Raw genomic sequence first — 20526 nt, forward strand, 5'->3', positions numbered from 1 at the left:
AGCACTGTGGCTTCACAGCGCCGAGGTTCCAGATTCGATTCCTGGCTTGGGTCACTGTGCGGAGTCTGCATGTTCTCCCCGTGTCTGCGTCGGTTTTCTCCAGGTGCTCCGATTTCCTTCCACTAGTCCCGAATGTTGTGCTGTTAGGTGAATTGGACATTCTGAATTCTCCCTCTGTGTACTCAAACAGGCGCTGGAATCTGCCGACTCGGGGCTTTTCATAGTAACTTCATTGCAATGTAAGCCTACTTGTGACAATAAAGATTATTTATTTTAAGTTGTTTGCCATGCAGGATTCGCAGTAAGGAGGAAGTTAGATTTTTGAACTTATTTTAAAAGTTTTAAATTAGGTTTAATTAGGGTAGCACGGTGGTGCAATGGTTAGCACTGCTATGGCGCAGAGGACCCGGGTTCGATTCTGGCCCTGGGTCAGAACACTGTAATGACTGGGCCCTGGGCCCTGTTTATGGAGTTTGCACATTCTCCCCATGTCTGCGTGGGTTTCACTCCCACAACCCAAAGATGTGCAGGTTAGGTGGATTGGCCACGCTAAATTGCCTCTTAATTGAAAAAAAATAATTGGGTACTCAAAATGTTTTTTAAAAAGTGATCTAATTGACCAATGTAGAAATTTAGCAATGTAAACTATTTGAACTTGGATGCAATGTTTGGATGTAATGTAATGAAGGGTGTAATGTTTTAATACTTGTTTTTTTCTGGTAATAAGGATCCGACAGAACCCGACTACTTTTTTTTACTATTGAATCATATGGGAACCAGTCTTTCAATTAATGTTGTTTTACGTAAAGATGCGATTTTCAGAAATGCAACCATAACTTTAAATGAGGAGTTACTGTCCAGTTTTAAAAAAAATGTATAATTCACTTGGGAAAGGCAATAATCAGATATAATAATATGAAAAGATACAAAGCCTCTCATCCCTATCTGGAAGTTTATTCAACAAGTGAGAGAATCATAGAACACTGGATAGTAGGAAGGAACCATATAGAAAATGTTATTTAAAAAAAAAAGTATAAGACACGATCTAACGTAAAGGTTTCGGAGTGGCACGTGTGGTATTATCATGACTGTCAGATCTGCGAGGGTTAATGAAGTGTCGAGAGTAGCCACTAGAGGGAGCTACAGTTACAACTATATAAGCGGTCATGCTGAGCCTTTTGGGAGAGTGTGTGCAGTAGAACATAGAACATTAAGCGCAGTACAGGCCCTTCGGCCCTCGATGTTGCGCCGACCTGCGAAACCACTCTAAAGCCCATCTACACTATTCCCTTATCGTCCATATGTTTATCCAATGACCATTTAAATGCCCTTAATGTTGGCGAATCTACTACTGTTGCCTGCAGGGCGTTCCACACCCTTACTACTCTCTGAGTAAAGAACCTACCTCTGACATCTGTCCCATTTCTACCTCCCCTCAATTTAAAGCTATGTCTCCTCGTGCTAGCCATCATCATCCGAGGAAATCAGTGAGGAGATCTCACTGTCCACCCTATCTAATCCTCTGATCATCTTGTATGCCTCAATTAAGTCACCGTTTAACTTTCTTCTCTCTAACGAAAACAGCCTTAAGTCCCTCAACCTTTCCTCATAAGATCTTCCCTCCATACCAGGCAACATCCTGGTAAATCTCCTCTGCACCCTTTCCAATGCTGCCACATCCTTCCTATAATGCGGCGACCAGAACTGCATGCAATACTCCAAATGCGGCCGCACCAGTTTTGTACAGCTGCAACATGACCTCATGGTTCCAAAACTCAATCCCTCTACCAATAAAAGCTAACACACCGTACGCCGCCTTAGCAACCCTCTCAACCTGGGTGGCAACTTTCAGGGATCTATGTACATGGACACCGAGATCTCTCTGCTCATCCACACTACCAAGAATCCTACCATTAGCCCAGTACTCTGTATTCCTGTTACTCCTTCCAAAATGAATCACCTCACACTTTTCTGCATTAAACCTCTCAGCCCAGCTCTGCAGCTTATCTATGTCCCTCTGTAATCTGCAACATCCTTCCGCACTGTCCACAACTCCACAAACTTTAGTGTCATCTGCAAAGTTACTCACTCATCTTTCTACGCCCTCCTCCAGGTCATTTATAAAAATGACAAACAGCAGTGGCCCCAAAACACATCCTTGTGGTACACCACTCGTAACTGAACTCCAGGCTGAACATTTCCCATCAACCACCACCCTCTGTCTTCTTGCAGCGAGCCAATTTCTGATCCAAACTGCTAAATCACCCCGAATCCCACACCCCGAATCCTGCAATAGCCTATCGTGGGGAACCTTATCAAACGCTTTACTGAAATCCATATACACCACATCAACTGCTTTACCCTCATCCACCTGTTTGGTCACCTTCTCAAAGAACTCAATAAGGTTTGTGAGGCACGACCTACCCTTCACAAAAATGTGTTGACTATCCCTAATCAAATTATTCCTTTCTAGATTAATATAAATCCTATCTCTTATAATTCTTTCCAAGACTTTGCCCACAACAGAAGTAAGGCTCACTGGTCTATAGTTACTGGGGTTGTCTCTGCTCCCCTTCTTGAACAAGGGGACAACAACATTATATCATTATTTGCAGTGGTCCCTGGGTAGTATATCATTTTTACAGTAGTCCCTGGGCAGTATGTCATTATTTACAGTGGTCCCTGTGCAATATATCATTATTTATAGTTGTTTCTGGGTCGTACATTATTATTTACAGTGGTACCTGTGTAGTATATCATTATTTTACAGTGGTCCCTGTGCAATATATGATTATATACAGTAGTCGCTATGTAGTATATCATTATTTACAGTGGTCCCTGGGTAGTATATCATTATTTACGATGGTCCCTGGGTAGTATATCATTATTTACAGTGGTCCCTGTGCAGAATATCAGTATTTACAGTGGTCCCTGTGTAGTATATCACAGTGGCCCCTGTGCAATATATGATTATTCACCGTGGTCCCTGGGTAGTACATCATTATTTACAGTGGTCCCTGTGCAGAATATCATTATTTACAGTGGCCGCAGTATAGTATATCGTTATTTACAATATAGCCTGTTACTGGGAGGTAGCCATAAACAAGGTGCAGGACAAGAGTAGCTAAAAACAAACATTACACAACCAATTATTATTTGTGCAACATCGATCGAAAATACCAAATTAGTTTTCAGTCCATTAAACACAGCAAATAACTAAACACATTTCATTGCATCTTTCACTGTGATTGCCAAAGGATTGTTCATTCCAATAATCACAGGCGGTTTCCAATTATTGTTCAGACAATAATCAAATTAAGATTGTTATTCACTGGAATAGAATCTGTCATTCCTGGCCACACAACAATAATAACATCAATTAAAAATGCATTTGTTCAGCTCATAATCACAATCAATGGGATTCTCCCTCGGCAGGATCCTCCAATTCCGCCGTCAGCACACCCATGTCCGTGGGTTTCTCGAAGGCGTGGGATGGCCACAATGGGAAACCTCATTGACCGGTTGCGGGAACGACGAATCCCGTTGTGGCGGGGGTGCGCAACGCCGGATAACGGGGCTGGCAGGACGGAGAACCGTATACGAGACATTAAAACGATGATAATTTTCCAAGAGAATTATCATGCCAAGATACTGATTAATCTATTGATCACTAACGGTATGAATAAATCTTTTAACTTCCCACAATAATATGTATTTAGAAATATTTTCCATGTCTATGATACCGGCAATTATATCTCAGGATTTAATTCCATTAATCATAGTTGTGCCATGACTGAATAGTGTGAGAATTCTCTCTGTCTGTTTCTACCAAAGAAAACTGAGCAACTCGGGCAGCACGGTAGCACAGTGGCTACCACTATAGTTAGTTAGTGAGAGTCAGAATTACAGATCGTGTAAGTGAGTGCAGATCATAGTTGAAAACCAGGAGAGAGATTAGCTGTAGATGAGTGTAGTTTAGATGTTCTTAATCAACTATGTATTCTTTAGGAGTACGTGTCAAAACCAAGTTAGTAGTGTAAATGAACTTACAGCTTTGTTTAAGTTAAAGCTGTTTAGTGGTCTTTGTGAACATTACGCCAACCATCCTGAAATAAGCAACACGAAGAACACCACAGTGGGTTTTGCAAGGAGTTTCTCCCTGGCTCTGTCAGCAAGTTCCTCCTATCTAACCACCCTTAGTCACTTTTTGGGGGCCTGGGGAGTTTCTCTCTGGGCTAGCCCACACTTAGAATTATTTTCATCACTGGGCAACTGAACTTGCTGGCCAGACCCGCTCCTCAGAAATCAGGCCACACATTTTGAAAGGGAGCCCTGATCTCTAAGTGGGCATGTGGGTCCCCCACCAATGGACTCCCCCCACACACTTGAGCATGCCCACCTCTCCTCCCCAAGTGAGGGCACACTGCTATGGTGACGCTGAGACCCACCTTTTGAGCCCTCCCAGGACCCCCACCCTTCACCCCCTACAACTTTCCAGAGGCCTCTTAATACCTGCCTTGCACTCCCCATCCTTCATAACCCCCCACTCTCCATACAGCCCCCCCTCCTCCTCCCCGCTCCTTTCATCGGCATGGTCTCCCTGAGGCCCTGAGCTTGGCAGTGGCATGCTGGTACTGGCTTGTAGTGCCACCTGAACACCTTGGCAGTGCCAGAATGGCAGTCCGAAGGTTCCAGCTTGGTAGTGCCAAGGTGCCTGTGTTCAAGGGAGAGTGTCTTTAAATACCTAGGGGCCTCTGATGACCAGTGAGACCCCTCGGGTGCCGTTCTATCTGGTCCACGTTTGTGTAGACCAGTACTGAATAGCGCCCGGCTAGGGTATTCTTCGTGATCCTGATCCTGCGGGCAGGATCCTGATCCCAACATCTCGTGAGATCTGGCCAGTTCTCGCGAGGCATACTAGATGTCAAGAAGCTTGCTGGAGGCCTCTCCCGGCCGTGATGTGCTCCAATTCGGTAGATCGCATTTGTAGTGTTTTTGCTCAAACTTTTTTCTCCCTTCTTGACCAGATTTCTTGAGTAGGCTTGGAGAGCCATTTCCATGATGATTTGGAATGTACAGGAGCATGTTACTCTCTATGGGGTTTTAAGATGAATGTTTTGTAGCAATAATTGGTCAGTTAATTATTAAGCATAATACTGTCTCTAGCTTTTCAAACCTGTTAAAAAGAATAAAGAAGGAATTATCCAACAAAAGCAAGATTTGTTCAATTTCCATTCCATTGGATCTATTTTCTTTCTGTGTAAAGCAATACACACATGTCTGAATTAAATTTGTTCTTCAAGCTGTTTATTGTCCTATTACTGCAGCATATCTGAAAGTATTATTTTGAATTCAGTTTAATTTTCCCATCAATTAGTTCATCTATCTGTGCCACTTCAATTTTGACAGGTCTCTTTTTGTGGCTGCATTGTGTTAACATGTCGTGAACCATTACCACTAAAGCAGATCAGTGCAATGTGGCACTTCAGCCTGAGCCCTGTGGACTTAACAAGCCTGATTTGCCTATAAAGCACAATACTCTAATTGATTTGTTTGTTCTTACCTCACCATTTAGATATGGTGAGCAATAAGTCAATTAATGTCCTAGGTCTAATTCAAATTTATGCTTGACCACTTTTATTCACTACCAATCAGAAATGAAAAATCAACTGTAATTGAGTTTTGATATATGTGTACTTAGTTTCATGCAATTTTCAATTGAATAAGATTCTCTCAGCTTGGACTACTCTAGGGTAGTTGCTCTCTGTTTAATTAATGCACTCTGCCCGTAACTTTTAAAGGAAAATGAATATGCCTAACAATGAGCATAACCCTGGAAGTATCAACAAGGAAACCCGAGTAGTAATTGAATTTTCATCCATATTTGTTTTTAGAGACTGAAACTGTACCCATCCTGAAAATGTTAGTTACAAATTGCTTGTGTAATAATTGTTAGAATACCGATTCAGTTGTCTGTGTTTTACAGGATGTGTCCAACAATCAACTTTTAACAGTTCCAAGCACCCTTGGCGAGCTGTCGGGTCTACTACGATTCAGTCTGGCTAGCAACAAACTGAAGAGCATACCCTCCGACATCAGCAAAATGAGAAGTAAGATTGTTTGAACATAACAACAATCAGAAAAATGGCTTCCCATTTTTAATTTCCATCTTAAAGTTTCCTTATAATATTCTAATTTATGCTTGTTGGTAGCTATGTGTAAGGAACAGCTCCCTCCTCTGCAACATTTGAGTAGACACTACTAAAAGGATAAAAGCAAATCACTGCGGATGTTGGAATCTGAAACGAAAGAGAAAATGCTGGAAAATCTCAGCAAGTCTGGCAGCATCTGTAAGGAGAGAAAAGAGCTAACGTTTCGAGTCCGATAACTCTTTGTCAAGCTACTAAAAAGAGTTTTGCTATCAAGGAAATTTTCATATTGAATGAATATGATACTGATATCATCATGGTGCTAGAGTGCAGCAGAGCTTCACCACAATATCCAATTTAGAGCTCCGTTTGGAGTTCAAGTCGCACTTTTAAATTAAGTTCCTTTTTTTAACTCCGATTTAAGTTTCTTAATTCTGAACATATTTTTGAGATGGAAAAGGAAACTTTATCAGGAATTATTCAGTTTCTCAACAGAATCGAGAGATACCGGGCACGATTCTCAGAGGCCGCGCCGGAGTGACCTCGCCGTCGTGAACTCCGTCGAGTTTAACGACGGCGCGAAACGGCCCCGATCGCGACCTATTCTGGCCCCGGTAATGGGCTAGCATCGGGGCTGCGCGGAACACTGGGGGCGTGGCGTTAAATGTGCGTCATCAGCGCGCGATGACCGAATGACGCCGCGATCCTAAAAGGCGCAATCCGCGCAAAGAAAAACCTGCAGCAGAAGAGGGAGGAAAATGACGGAGCCACGGAGGGCTGCGCCGAGGTTACGAGATGCCGACCTTGAGACCCTCCTAGATGAGATGGAGCAGCACAGGGGCATCCTCTGCCCAAGACAAGGGCATCGCCACCCTTCCAGCGCCGTGCGACGTCATGGCATGAGGTGGGCACGGCTGTCAGTGCTGTGGGGCAGACCCCTCGGTCCAGGGAGCAATGCTGCAAGAAGCTCCACGACCTCACCAGGGCTGCCAGGGTGAGTGCCATGAGGGTGCTCCCTGGTCACCCCCCCCCCCCCCCAATGTTCCTCATCACACCCCCCCCAACGAGGGGGAGGGGGGCGAGAGTGAGTGGAGGGTGGTGAACAACGTTGTCACAGATCCACATGAGCTCTGCGACCCCCTGAAGAAATGCCATGGTGTGGCTGCAACTTTCCCCCCACCCTGCATTAATGTAGCCTATATCTGAACGCCCTGATGATACCCGCCTAATTGTGATGCTCTATCCATGCCCCCCACCCAACAGGAAAAGACTGCTCACAACAGCCGGGAGCGCAACAGAACTGGAGGGGGTTCACCCGTTATGCACCCCCTGACAGTGCAGAGGGCACTGGGACTGGGCCTCGCTGGGGGATCTGTCACCCGGGAGGTCGCGCAATGCGAGGTTGGAGGTTCAGAAGCAAGTGAGACAACCCTGCATGTAACCCCCCCCCCCAGCCCATCCTCTGTCCCCTCACACTCTGCGCACTGGACCACCCATCCTCTGTCCCTTCACATTCTGCACACTGGACCACCCATCCTCTGTCCTCTCACACTCTGCCCACTGGACCACCCATCCTGTGTCCCCTCACACTCTGCCCACCGTACACCCGGCCGAGCGTGTCTAACTAACCCTGTATCATTCTGCTCCCCAGGGCCAGCCGACGAACGTCCAGGTCCGTCTGGTGCCACACACAGCCGACCATCCGCGACGACATCCGCACAGAGGGTCGCACACCAGAGGGTGGCAGGAGGTCGGCCAGGAGGGCCATCCTCCAAATCCGGGACCCTTGAGCGGGATGTACAGAGGACGGACAGTGACAACTTGCATGGCTGTGCGTTGCCCGAAGGTCAGGCCGTGAGACAGGACAGGACGGGGTCAGTGGACCCAGACGCCCAGAGGACGGCGGCGCAGTCAACGGACTCACCCGACGCTGAACCGTACATGGGCCGCGTGCGCCATGCGCCGGGACATGAGTGGGACCAGGACACACCTGATTTACTGACGGACGAGGACCTAGAGCTTGCGGCACTGCTGTCTCCATCCACCATCCCAGAGACACTCGCCTCGGTTGGGCAATTAAGTGATGAGGCTCCTGGGTCACGGTCTGGTGTGCACCACACAGCCGAGCCGGTACAGCAGGTGGAGTTCGGAGCATCCGAGGGGCTGGACGGTCAGCGGGCAGCCCAGGCCCAGCATGCAGCTGCCGCCCAGACGGTTCCCGGGTTCCTGGATTTATTCGACCCACCCGGACAGCCGATGCATTTTGAAACCCAGGGACACAATGACGGGATGAGGGCCATCTTCCAGCAGCTGCAGATGCAGTTAGAGGAGTCAATCCGCGTCCAGGAGCAGGGAGTGGTGCCGCTCATCGCAGCCACCCAGGCCGACACCGTACGGGTGGCGTCCGCGGTCGAGGCAATGGGTGAAACGGTATCAGCCATGGGTCAGGTTATGCAAGGCGTTGGACTTCATGTGCACGCGTCATCCATGGCCCAGGAGAGGGCTGCCCTCTCACAGGCAGCAATGCGCCAGAGCCAACGTGACATTGCCGGCGCGCTATGGGCCCTGGCCGAATCTCACCGGGTCATGGCCCAGTCCCAGCAGGCCATGGCACAGTCCCAGCAGGCCATGGCACAGTCCCACCAGGCCATGGCACAGTCCCAGCAGTCAGTCGCGGAGAGCATCGACCACCTGACGCACGTGCTGGATGGCGTTGCGCACTCACAGGTTGAGGTTGCACAGTCCCTGGCGGGAATGTCTCACTCCCTGGACTCCGTCCCAGCGAACCTTCGGACCCTGGTCGATACCATTGCAGGCCTCCAGGACTGGCAGCGCCAGGTGTCGGTGGGGCGATGGGCCACCTCCCTGCTCGCACCTCCGTCCCACAGTGAGGCCCGGGGGCCACTGGGCTCCCCGAAGGAGGAGGAGGTTCTGGGGGCCGTCCTATTAACTCCATCACGGGATGTCCCAGAACGCTCGGCCACCCCCTGTCCCATCCCTGGTGCATCGGGTGGGCAGCGGGCAGAGCAGGGTGGCACCACGTCATCCGACACGCCCGCCGAGCAGCCTGGCCCATCAAGGCCGGATCGTCCCAGGAAAAGAGTGTCGACGGGGAGCCATGTCGCAGGGCGAGATTCTCAGCAGTCCGCCTCCACTCCCGCTGTATCATCTGGGGATTCAGTTAGACGTAGTGGTAAGGCCCGTAAGGCAATGAAGAGGGACACGTAGTAAGTTGGCACGGGTGCAGGGCACAGTTTAGTTGTAGGGGCTAGGGCATCTGTACATAATATTCACCATTAAACTCACTGTTGCACCTAACTTGTAAGACTGTGTGATTTTTCCTTTGCCACGGGGATCGTGATGGTGACCGAGTGTCGCTGGGGTTGACGAGCGGTGAAACTTCGGTGCTGGGTGTGCAATCCCCCCCCCCCCCCCCCCCCCCCAAACACAGTCGGACACACGGGCACATGATGGAGTGTCCCTGATGAACTCAGCGACCACCGAGATGGATGGTTCAGCTATTGCCATGAGTCAGACTTTGTCTAACGATTCTGAGCTCTCAGCTCAACGCAGATCAGGCTGTCATCATTCAACATCAACATGGCATGCGGAGGGGGGGGGGGGGGGGGTTTGTGTGATATCCGTGTGCACGACTGGCGATGCAGGTGGTAGTGTTCAGCGATCCCGTTGCGTGAATCTTGCAGCCACCAACACGTTGCGTGCCCGCTGTCCTCGCCGGTGCCATCTTGCAGCCTCCTGGACATTACCAGCACCCGGGTCGTGTCTGTGTCCTGCGGCCAACGCGCCACCCTGCTGCACGCCAACCTCCTCCACCTCCTTCTCCTCAACCACCTCCTCCTCCTCTTCGTTAGCGTTGGCACCACTGCCAGTGGCTTCTCCCTCCGACTCCTCCACCAGGGCATCTCCCCTCTGCATCGCGATGTTGTGCAGCGCACGGCATACCACAACAATGCCGCTGACCCTGTCGGGCCGGTACTGCAGGGCCCCTCCGGAGCGGTCCAGGCATCTGAATCTCATCTTAAGCAATCCGAAGCACCGCTCCACCACACCCCGGTTGCTGCATGGGCCTCATTGTATAGGGTCTCCGCGTTGGTCTGAGGCCTCCGTATCGGCGTCATCAGCCAAGACCTCAATGGATAATCCCTGTCGCCCAGCAACCAGCCCCTCAGCCGGGGGTCCGTCCCTCAAACGTTGCGGGGATGAACGACTGCGCAAGAATGTAGGCATCATGCACACTCCCTGGGAACCTTGCGCACACGTGCATGATCCTCATGTGGGGGTCGCATACCACCTGGATGTTCATCGAGTATGTGCCCTCCGCTCCGGAGGGGCCCTGCAGTACCGGCCCTTCCCGTTAGTGAACACTTCCCTGTTGCCTGCAGGCGGGCGCATGGGGACGTGAACACCATCGATAACTCCCTGGACCATCGGTATCCCGGCCACCTTGGCAAATCCACGGGCTCGTGCTTCCTGATATGCTCGGTCCTCGGGAAAGGTTATGTAACGGTCCGTGATGGCGAACAGGGCGTCGGTTACTTCCCGGATGCACCTGTGGACCGATGCCTGCGATATCCCAGATATGTCCTCGCTCGGAGACTGGAAGGAACCGGTAGCGTAGAAGTTAAGTGCCACCATCACCTTGACGATAACCGGTATCGCGTGTCCTCCTCCAGATCCATGTAGGGTGAGGGGCGGCACAGGTGGCAGATATGTGCGACTGTCTCCCTGCTGAACCGTAGTCTCCTCCTGCATGTGATGTCCGTTAGTGCCTCGAACGACATCCGGTCACTAGGCCTCGATTGCCGCCAGTGGCGTCCTGGCTCCACCATCAGTGTCTCCTCCTCCACCTCCTCCTCCTCCCCCCACCATGTTGCTTGACATCAGTGCCCGCATCATGTGCCTTCCTCAGCGTTTGGGGGTCAATGTTCCCCTCGGCATCCCCCTGAACATACCGGCCATGAGCGCCTGTAGCCTGTACGGCGGCGACAGGCCACTCCGCGATCATTCCCTTTGCATCTGCATCCACTGTGGGATGTCGCTGTCGACGCTGCTGGATGGCCAACTGCAGTGCAGCGGCCCCAACCACTGCGGTGAACATCGCCTTTTGGTTCGCATACATGGTCACCGACAGAAGGGTGGTGGGGGGGGGGGCAGACAACATATTAGACGGAGGTTAATTGACACCTCGGCAGCCGCCTGCCACGGGATACCTGTATGTCCCAGTGGCTTGGTCGCGCTGCTGACACGCGGCCAGCCTAACCCCTGGTCACTTTCTGCGTCCAACGGTCAGTTAACAACGTCCTCCTCACCGGTGCGTCAGTGGGCTGTGCCCATCAGCCACAGGGCAACCAGCGGGCGTGTCCTCGTTACCGTCCTGCCATGGCAGGGCGGCTGACATGTTGCATCCGCCGGTGGATGACCCACTCCACTCACTCCCTTTCCCTCCCCCCACCTCCACTCACTCCCTCTCCCCCCCACCTCCACTCACTCCCTCTCCCCTCCCTCCCACTACTCACTCCCTCTCCCCCTCCACTCACTCCCTCTCCCCTCCCTCCCTCTCCCCTCCCTCCCACTACTCACTCCCTTCCCCCCACCTCCACTCACTCCCTCTCCCCCCACTTCCACTCACTCCCTCTCCCCCTCTCAACTCCACCCCCCACCTCCACTCACTCCCTCGCCCCCCCCTCCCACTACTCACTCCCTCTCCCCCTCCACTCACTCCCTCTCCCCCACCTCCACTCACTCCCTCTCCCCCCACCTCCACTCACTCCCTCTCCCCCCCACCTCCACTCACTCCCTTCCCCCCCACCACTCACTCCCTCTCCCCCCCCACCTCCACTCACTCCCTCTTCCCCCCCCCCCCCACCTCCACTCACTCACCCCCCCTCTTCATTTTAGTCATTATCATTTTTGATCCGTGATGCTTAATGGATATTTAAGCCAAGAGCAGAGAGAATGAGGAATTCAAGAAGTTGCAATACCACATTTGGTGCTAGTGTTCAAACAGGAGCATTCAGACTTTGTGACACCTGAGAGATGGGGTGGGAGTTGATTCGATTGGTTGGTTGGTCGGCAATGAATTGACCAAAAGGCCGTGTTCTGCATGGTAACAGGTGATTATGGGTCCGATTCAAGTGGAATAATTCTCTCTCATTCGCTTGCAGCTGACATCTCAACCTGAAAGCCTGGTTTGAAGGAACGTGTGCTAGCAACAACCATCTGAAAAAAATACTCGTTTAAATTTCTATTTTCACCCCTCTCTTCCCCTCCGTGTTTTTTGGTCTTGTAGTGTGTGTGTATGTGTACATAGAGAGAGAGAGAGAGAGAGTGGGGGGGGGGGGGGGGGAAGTTAAAGTGGGGGATTAGGAATTAGATAAGGAATTAGCTCATTATAATTCTTGTTATAAACAAAAAGTAATTGCGTTTAAAGTTACAAACCTGGTGAGTGTAATTATTGGGCAGTCAAAGGCCAACGGATTTGGGTATTTTTCTAAGAATTCTTTGCTAATTCAATTGTATTGCGACTCCGTGGAGGGGGAGAGCTGGAAGCTGGAATTGACCACACCCTAGCCCAGGGTGTTGTAACAATCATGAATACATCCTGAGATATCAATTTAGCGTTCATAAACTTTTGCCTGGTGATTGCTAGTAGACTATATATCATGAAATCTGGGATTGAGAAGGAGAGGAAAAGGAAGTAAGAGGCAAGAATGCAGAAATTAAGTTGAACAGATTCTTATTGCATTATATATTGGAACAGCATCTGAGTCCTTTATATAAAGTTTTATAGTTTGTTTCAAGCTACATAGATTAATTGCTTTATAATGTGTCTTATTTTATTCAGGTTTAAAACTGTTGGATGTAACCCATAATGAACTGGAATGTGTCCCTCCAGAACTAGCAAAGATGGTGTCATTAGAACAACTTTACTTGAGGCATAACAGACTCCACAACCTACCAGAGTTTCCATCCTGTAAATATATGAAGGTACTTTAAGAGCATTGGGAAAATGTTATTAATACTAACACATCTTTTTAAAATTTCAGTATTGCTAATTGAAGAAGGTGTATCGAGATGTTACCTATACACGTGTGGCCATGTTTCAGTCTTTTGTTACTTCTGTGTGTTAAGATTTCTAGTTAGGGTTGTCATTGGAGGGTTTGGGGTATCATGAAGTTTTGTGCTACTGCTTTTACGAACAATGGTGTGCGACTAGTGGTTCTTATTTGTGATACATCGGAAGGGAAATTATATTACAGCACAAATTCCATATATTAAAAAGTTAAAATTAAAAAAAATCTCCAGCTGTCTGTAGCCACCATTCTTAAAAATAAAAGACTGAACTTGGGATATCTGGGGCAGGATTTTCACTGTGGGATTCTGAACTCCACCATCAAGCTCAAATGTAAGCCAAAAGCCTGCACTGTGCAGGGAACAGTCTTTTATTGTAATTTTCCCTGATTTGGCCATTTAATGGCTGAATAGCTAGCCAGTCAAGAATGCTGAGCAGGTTCTTTCAGCTGGAGGGCCAATGAGACGTCTTCAGCTTGAAAGCGTCAGGATGCCATGGTCGGTAAGTGGGAGAGAGGGCAGCCCAAATGCCCTTTTGCAGTTGGGCCACCACTGCATTTCATTTTTATTCGTTCATGGAAAGCGGGTGTTGCTAGTTAGACCAGTATTTGTTGTCCGTCCTTAATTGTCCTGGAGATGGTGAACTGCCTTCTTAAACTGCCACAGTCCATGTGTTGGAGGAACACCCACAGTACTGTTAGGAAGGGAGTTTCAGGATTTTGACTCTGTGACAGTAATGGAAAGGCGATGCTGTGTGACTTGGAGAAGAAATTGCAAGTGGTGCTGTTCCCATGTATCTGCTACTTTTGTCTTTCTCGGTGGTAGAGGTGGCGGGTTTCGAATGTGGCATCGAAGACAATCTGTCTTTCCAACTGCTGTATATTTGACACCTGCAGAAGTCCTGGGCACTCTCCAGAAACACTCAGATTTTAAACTTGGTGTATGACATTAGCTTTCACTTCCCTAACAAACTAATGGACTTAGTTTAATTTCATTTAGTTACCACCTTCAAGGTAACTATATGAGCTAAGTGTTTTCCGTACTATGTTGCTATCTTCCTCTGCTGGTCTCCTGCATCTTTAGTGCCCTTTTGATTGCATAATTGAAACTACAGGATAACAACAAATTGTGGCTGAGCAGTCAGTTACATCACCCCTGTCCACAATTACTTCCATACACAATTAGTAACTAACATAGTTAAATTTCGTTATTTTTCATTCGCTGTTGTGAATGGGCAGAATAGACTAAACTTTGCGTTAGTGGCCGTGTATACCATTGGCAAGTTGGAGAAGCAGTGTATCTTCCAGTCAGTGATTCAAAAGAGTATTGTATTTTTAACTTTTGACTGACCAGATGAACCACAATGGTCTTTCTGATTGTATACATTTCTGCATTTATTGATAATGTGATTGCAATTATATGCATGTGCACATTTTTATAGAAAAGTAATTTTACAATACTGGAGAGATTTTAGTGGTCAAGTTTAAAATTGACTTGATATGAAGGTTGGAGTAAAGGCTATTAGAATTTGTTTTATCATTCAATAGAATATAATTTATAGATGTAACTGAGATAACATTGTGTACAGCGAAGTAATATTCGCTTTGTGATGTTTCAATTACACTTGAGTTTTACTCAACGGTGGACAATTAAGATAATTCAATAGAATGCAGTTGAAACAAACAATCTGATGGGAAAGCAATGTTGAGTGGAGTGTAGCCAAGAGCTCTGAAAAATGATATGGATGTATCTCAAAGGCAAGGTACAAGACGAGCAAAACCATATTAACTGTCATTGTGGTTGGTGTCCTAGCATGTAACAACTGTCATCAGGATCGGCTAGAGGTGAAAGTGAATTCCCTACTTCCTGTTTATTTCCCTTTCGAAGTAGAGTGTGTGATCATCCTTTTGATATCATTTCCATTCAGATTGTGTTCATTTCCTAGTGTTTTCACGGTGTTCTAATTTCACAAACGTTTCTGGGATGAATGTTACATGTCCAAGCTGATGTTTGAATCTTTATAAAATCTGAGATGACAAAAGCTGCTCGAAAAGTGAAGTATAATGGTTCCCCACTAATGACCACAAAATGGGTAGATGCTTGATGTCTCTATCACTGAAGTAACATATGTTACAGTGCTCTATTTTAGATATTAATTTAATGTAGTGAGATTATATGATGGGAAGTTTGATTGTGCAATTAATGTTTATTATATAATTAACAGGCAGTCTATTAACATTGAAGGTTTTAGAAAAATTGAATATTTGTATGCTTGTGAAGTTACTGCAGGTTACCATATGATGAATATTACTTAACTCGGGCGTTATAATGCAGTTTTGTAAACTTGCCATTTAATTTTTTTCAATGTTTCCTATTATGATAAAGTTGTTGAAGAATTAAATAAAGCCCTTCTCGGTTTGTTTAATTAATTTGAGTACTGAACTTCTTTGTCACAATATTGTATGCCAGTATTCTGAAAGTGCTCATATATATATCTCTTGTAAATGGTGTTGCCTTGGTGGGAATTAGAATGTTTTCTTCTCGTGTTCCATTATTATGATTATTATGAAATTCTATAAATGTAGTTATTTAATTTTAACAATTATGTTTTCTGAAAAAAATCCTAACTGTTTTAACAGCAGTCTTGGGAAAAGGACAATATTTTCTATACTTCAATACCTTTATTGGAATTGTAAATTATATTACAAGAATGTAATCTGAAAAACATCTGTAGAAAATCTTGAAATGGTGCCACTTATGTGATGGACAATACCCATGCCCGAGAAAAGATGTGCAAATCAATATGGTAGTTGAAACATAATGATTTACCTCAGTAAAAATGTCTTGCATCTATGTTTTTTAGTAATTTTATATTATAGTTTAACAATTGTATTACTACACTTTAGGAACTATATGTCGGAAATAATCAGATTGAGCATTTGGGCTCAGAACACCTGAAAGATTTAAGTGCCATCGTCGTACTGGAGCTCCGCGACAACAAATTAAAATCACTGCCAGACGAAATTATGCTTCTTCAAGACCTAGAACGACTTGACCTCACAAATAATGACATTAGCAGGTACATGTAGAAATGCTAATAATTCTTTAGTATGGCTCCCATTTCTAAACATTATATTTTCATCTACTTCAATTCTAAATAACGTACAAGCTTCTACTTGTGATTTGGAAATGTGTCCCTGGTTTAAGAAGCAAAGTGCTACTTGATGTATCATGCCATGCCATAAAGTAGCAGGCTATTGATTTGCACTATTCTTCACAAAGCATCTTAGTGTAGTTACACCTTCCCCAAAAAGGAAAGTCGGAGAGGAAACTACACTAGGCTAATGTTCATTTGCTATTGCTAAAGGAGAAATAAAGATTGTGGGCTGCAATTAATTAGTGCGGTCTGTTGTCAGCTTTGACATTTGGGTTTGAAGGTAGCCTAATCTCTGTGTTGGTTATATGGATCCCATATGAAATTCAGTCATGTAATATCAGTTCAGTTCATGGGTCGCCACAGACACCCTAATGTGTCATGAATTGTCATAATATTTACAACCTCATTCAGAGGTTATAAAAAAAAATTGGTGTGAGAAATGGAAAATTTGTATAAATGACCAAGAGTAAATAAGTCGACCTGTTGAACCTTTTGTACAATTTGTCGTCATTACAACTCCTAAATGCCAATTTTCCATATCTTATAATGCTTGCTTTCGAGGTGAGTATAAATCTCCCATTTAAACATCCCAGTTGTCTTTACTACTGTCCTGAGGCAATGTATTCATATTCTATCAATTATTTGTGAAAAAATTCTTCCTGTCATCACATTTAATCAACTTATCTTGAATTCTGAGGTTATGTACCCAAGTTCTGAAGTCTCAAGTTAGCATTACATATCGGATCACCTTTTAATTTTCTTAACTACGTGGTATATAATTTCAGTGTACCTATTGCCTTATCACTTTCGATGTCACCACCTTGGTAAACAGCTGTAAAATCTCATTATTAAAGAATCTTGTAGAGGTTGGATATTCAGTGTTCTAATTGAAGTCTGATCAGAGGCCTGTATAATTGGTCATTTTTCCTTTTAAAAATTTATGGTGAAGCACAGTTTTCCAATGATATTTTTGATCATTTTTTTTGAAATATTGAGCTATCTTTTAATGACTTTTGTATCTGAACTGCGCAATCCAAAGCCATATCAGTGTGCCTCCTGATGGCATACCAGGCATATTAGTCAAATCTAATGGCAAGAAGTCATGGAAAGGCTTTTGAAATGGAATCTGTGATTTGTCTACCATTGTTAAATGCATTATAAATGTCTCTCATGGTTGTACTTCCATTTATAGCTCCATAAATCTAACCTCTATCCAAAACTCTACTTTTAGCCTAACTCACACCAGTTTCCATTCACTTTCAACACTGTGCTTGCTGACCTGTATTGGCTCCTGATCGAGCAATGTCCCATCAGCCTAAAAATGTCTCTTTAATCTGGACTCTGCTTGTCTCCAGACTAAATTGATACTTCTGATTCCATACACCTTCATTTTAACTGTGTACAGCTTTGTCAAATACAAAAGTCTATCCGCTACCTCAGTGACTTTTATGTTCTTTTAGAGTTCTTTCTTCTATGTTAGATAGGCATGACCAACCTTTAATAAAATGTTGCTGATTCTCCCAGGCACTCCATCACTTTGCCGTCACTGATCAATTGAACCAATTTTAACACTGCAGATGTTATATGTCACCTTTCTTTTTTGTAATATATTAGGTCTCCATGTCTAAACTATTCCTTATGGGCTTATGTGGTGCTGTAAAGCACACCAAATTTTTCTCAGACTCTTCCGCTTTGATGAAAGCCTTTCTGCTTGCATGCAACACATTCAGATGAGCAGAGAAAGTAGAGCTAATATTAGCCTCTTCTCAAGCAGGGGGTGAACCTAATGGGGCAGCATGGTAGCATAGTGGTTAGCACAGTTGCTTCACAGCTCCAGGGTCCCAGGTTCGATTCCCGGCTGGGTCACTGTCTGTGCGTAGTCTGCATGTTCTCCCCGTGTCTGTGTGGGTTTCCTCCGGGTGCTCAGGTTTCCTCCCACAGTCCAAAGATGTGCGGGTTAGGTGGATTGGCGATGATAAATTGACCTTAAGTGTCCAAAAAAAATGTTAATTGGGGGTTACTGGTTTACGAGGATAGGGTAGATACATGGGCTTCTGTAGGGTGCTCTAAGGGCCAGTGCAGACGCGATGGACCGAATGGCCGCCTTCTGCACTGTAAATTCCAGGAATCTATGACCAAAGGCAACTTTGGATTCCTGCTGTACACCAATTGGTACTGACTGTATCTTTCAACCCGGTGGGATGTCAGAGCTCCAGGCGAATCGGGGCAGAGGTGAATTTAGTGACCATCTGGTTCTAGGGAAACTGAAAGGTCTGAAGGTGGATAAATCACCTGGACGGGATGGACTACACCAGGGTTCTAAAAGAGATAGCTGAGGAGATTGTGGAGGCATTGGTGGTGATCTTTCAGGTATCACTGGAGGCAGGAAGGGTCCCAGAGGACTGGAAAGTGGCTGATGTAACACCACTGTTTAAGAAGGGAGGGAGGCAGAAGACGATAAATTATAGGCTGATTAGCCTGACTTCAGTCATTGGTAAGATTTTAGAGTCCATTATTAAAGATGAAATCGCGGAGTACTTGGAAGTGCATGATAAAATAGGACTGAATCAGCACGGCTTCGTCAAGGAGAGGTCATGTCTGACAAATCTGTTAAGAGTTCTTTGAGGAAGTAACAAGGAAGTTAGACAAAGGAGAACCAGTGGACTTGATTTATTTAGATTTCCAGAAGGCCTTTGACAAGGTGCCGCTTAGGAGACTGTTCAATATGTTAAGAGCCCATTGTGTTAAAGATGAGATCCTGGCTGGATAGAGGATTGGCTGACTGGCAGAAGGCAGAGAGTGGGGATAAAGGGGTCTTTTTCAGGATAGTAGCCGGTGACTAGGTGTGCCTCAGGGGTCTGTGCTGGGACCATAACTTTTCACAATATACATTAATGATCTGGAAGAAGGAACTGAAGGCACTGTTGCTAGGTTTGCAGATGATACAAAGATCTGTAGAGGGACAGGTAGTATTGAGGAAGCAGATGGACTGCAGAAGGACTTGGACAGGCTAGGGGAGTGGGCAAAGAAGTGGCAGATGGAATGCAATGTGGAATAGCGTGAGGTTATGCACTTTGGAAGGAGGAATGGAGGTATAGACTATTTTCTAAATGGGGAGATGCTTAGGAAATCGGGAGCACATATGGACTTGGGAGACCTTGTTCAAGATTCTCTTAAGGTTAATGTGCAGGTTCAGTCGGCAGTTAGGATGGCAAATGCAATGTTAGCATTCATGTTAAGAGGGCTAGAATACAAGAGCAGGGATATATTTCTGAGGCTATATAAGACTCTGGTCAGACCCCATTTGGAGTATTGTGATCAATTTTGGGCCCCATATCTAAAGAAGGATGTGCTGGCCTTGGAGAAGGTCCAGAGGAGGTTCTCAAGAATGATCCCTGGAATGAAGGACTTGTCGTATGAGGAACGGTTGAGGACTCTGGGACTGCACCTGTTGGAGTTTAGAAAGTTGGGGGGGGATCTTACTGAAACATACAGGATACTACGTGCTCTGGATACAGTGGACGTGGAGAGTATGCTTCCACGTGTAGGAAAAAATAGAACCAGAGGGCACAATCTCAAACTAAAGGGACGATCCTTTAAAACAGAGATGAGGAGGAATTTCTTCAGCCAGAGAGTGATGGATCTGTGGAATTCTTTGCTGCAGAAGGCTGTGGAGGCGAAGTCGTTGAATGCCTTTAAGACAGAGATAGACAGGTTCTTGATTAATAAGGGGATCAGGGGTGATGGGGAGAAGGCAGGAGAATGGGGATGAGAAAAATATCAGCCATGATTGAATGGCGGAGTATACTCAATGGGCCTAGTGGCCTAATTCTGCTCCTATGTCTTATGATCTTAACCCATTTGCAAGGAGTTATTTGCATGCTCTGCCAATGCCAGAAAAAGTGGTGTCTGCATGAGTTTCCTCCGGGTGCTCTGGTTTCCTCCCACAGTCCAAACACGTGCAGGTTAGGTGGATTGGCCATGCTAAATTGCCCTTTCGGGCCCAAAAAGGCTAGGAGGGGTTATTGGGTTATGGGGAGAGTGTGGAAGTGAGGGCTTAAGTGGGTCGGTGCAGACTCAATTGGCCGAATGGCCTCCTTCTGCACTGTATGTTCTATATATTTGTGG

The 20526-nt window shown here is 46.2% G+C and overlaps 1 protein-coding gene across 2 annotated transcripts in view; it reads left to right on the top strand.

The window, feature by feature from the left end:
• Positions 1 to 20526, top strand: part of lrrc40 (leucine rich repeat containing 40) — a 138584-nt gene that overhangs the window by 48911 nt on the left and 69147 nt on the right. For both annotated transcript variants that reach the window (XM_038794400.1, XM_038794399.1), the window contains exons 5-7: positions 5987 to 6110; positions 13015 to 13157; positions 16148 to 16320. In XM_038794400.1, coding sequence (XP_038650328.1) covers positions 5987 to 6110; positions 13015 to 13157; positions 16148 to 16320 — 440 coding nt within the window. The remainder of the gene's footprint in view (positions 1 to 5986; positions 6111 to 13014; positions 13158 to 16147; positions 16321 to 20526) is intronic.

This window comes from Scyliorhinus canicula, chromosome 4 (assembly GCF_902713615.1).
Source record: "Scyliorhinus canicula chromosome 4, sScyCan1.1, whole genome shotgun sequence".
Taxonomy (NCBI): Eukaryota; Metazoa; Chordata; class Chondrichthyes; order Carcharhiniformes; family Scyliorhinidae; genus Scyliorhinus; species Scyliorhinus canicula.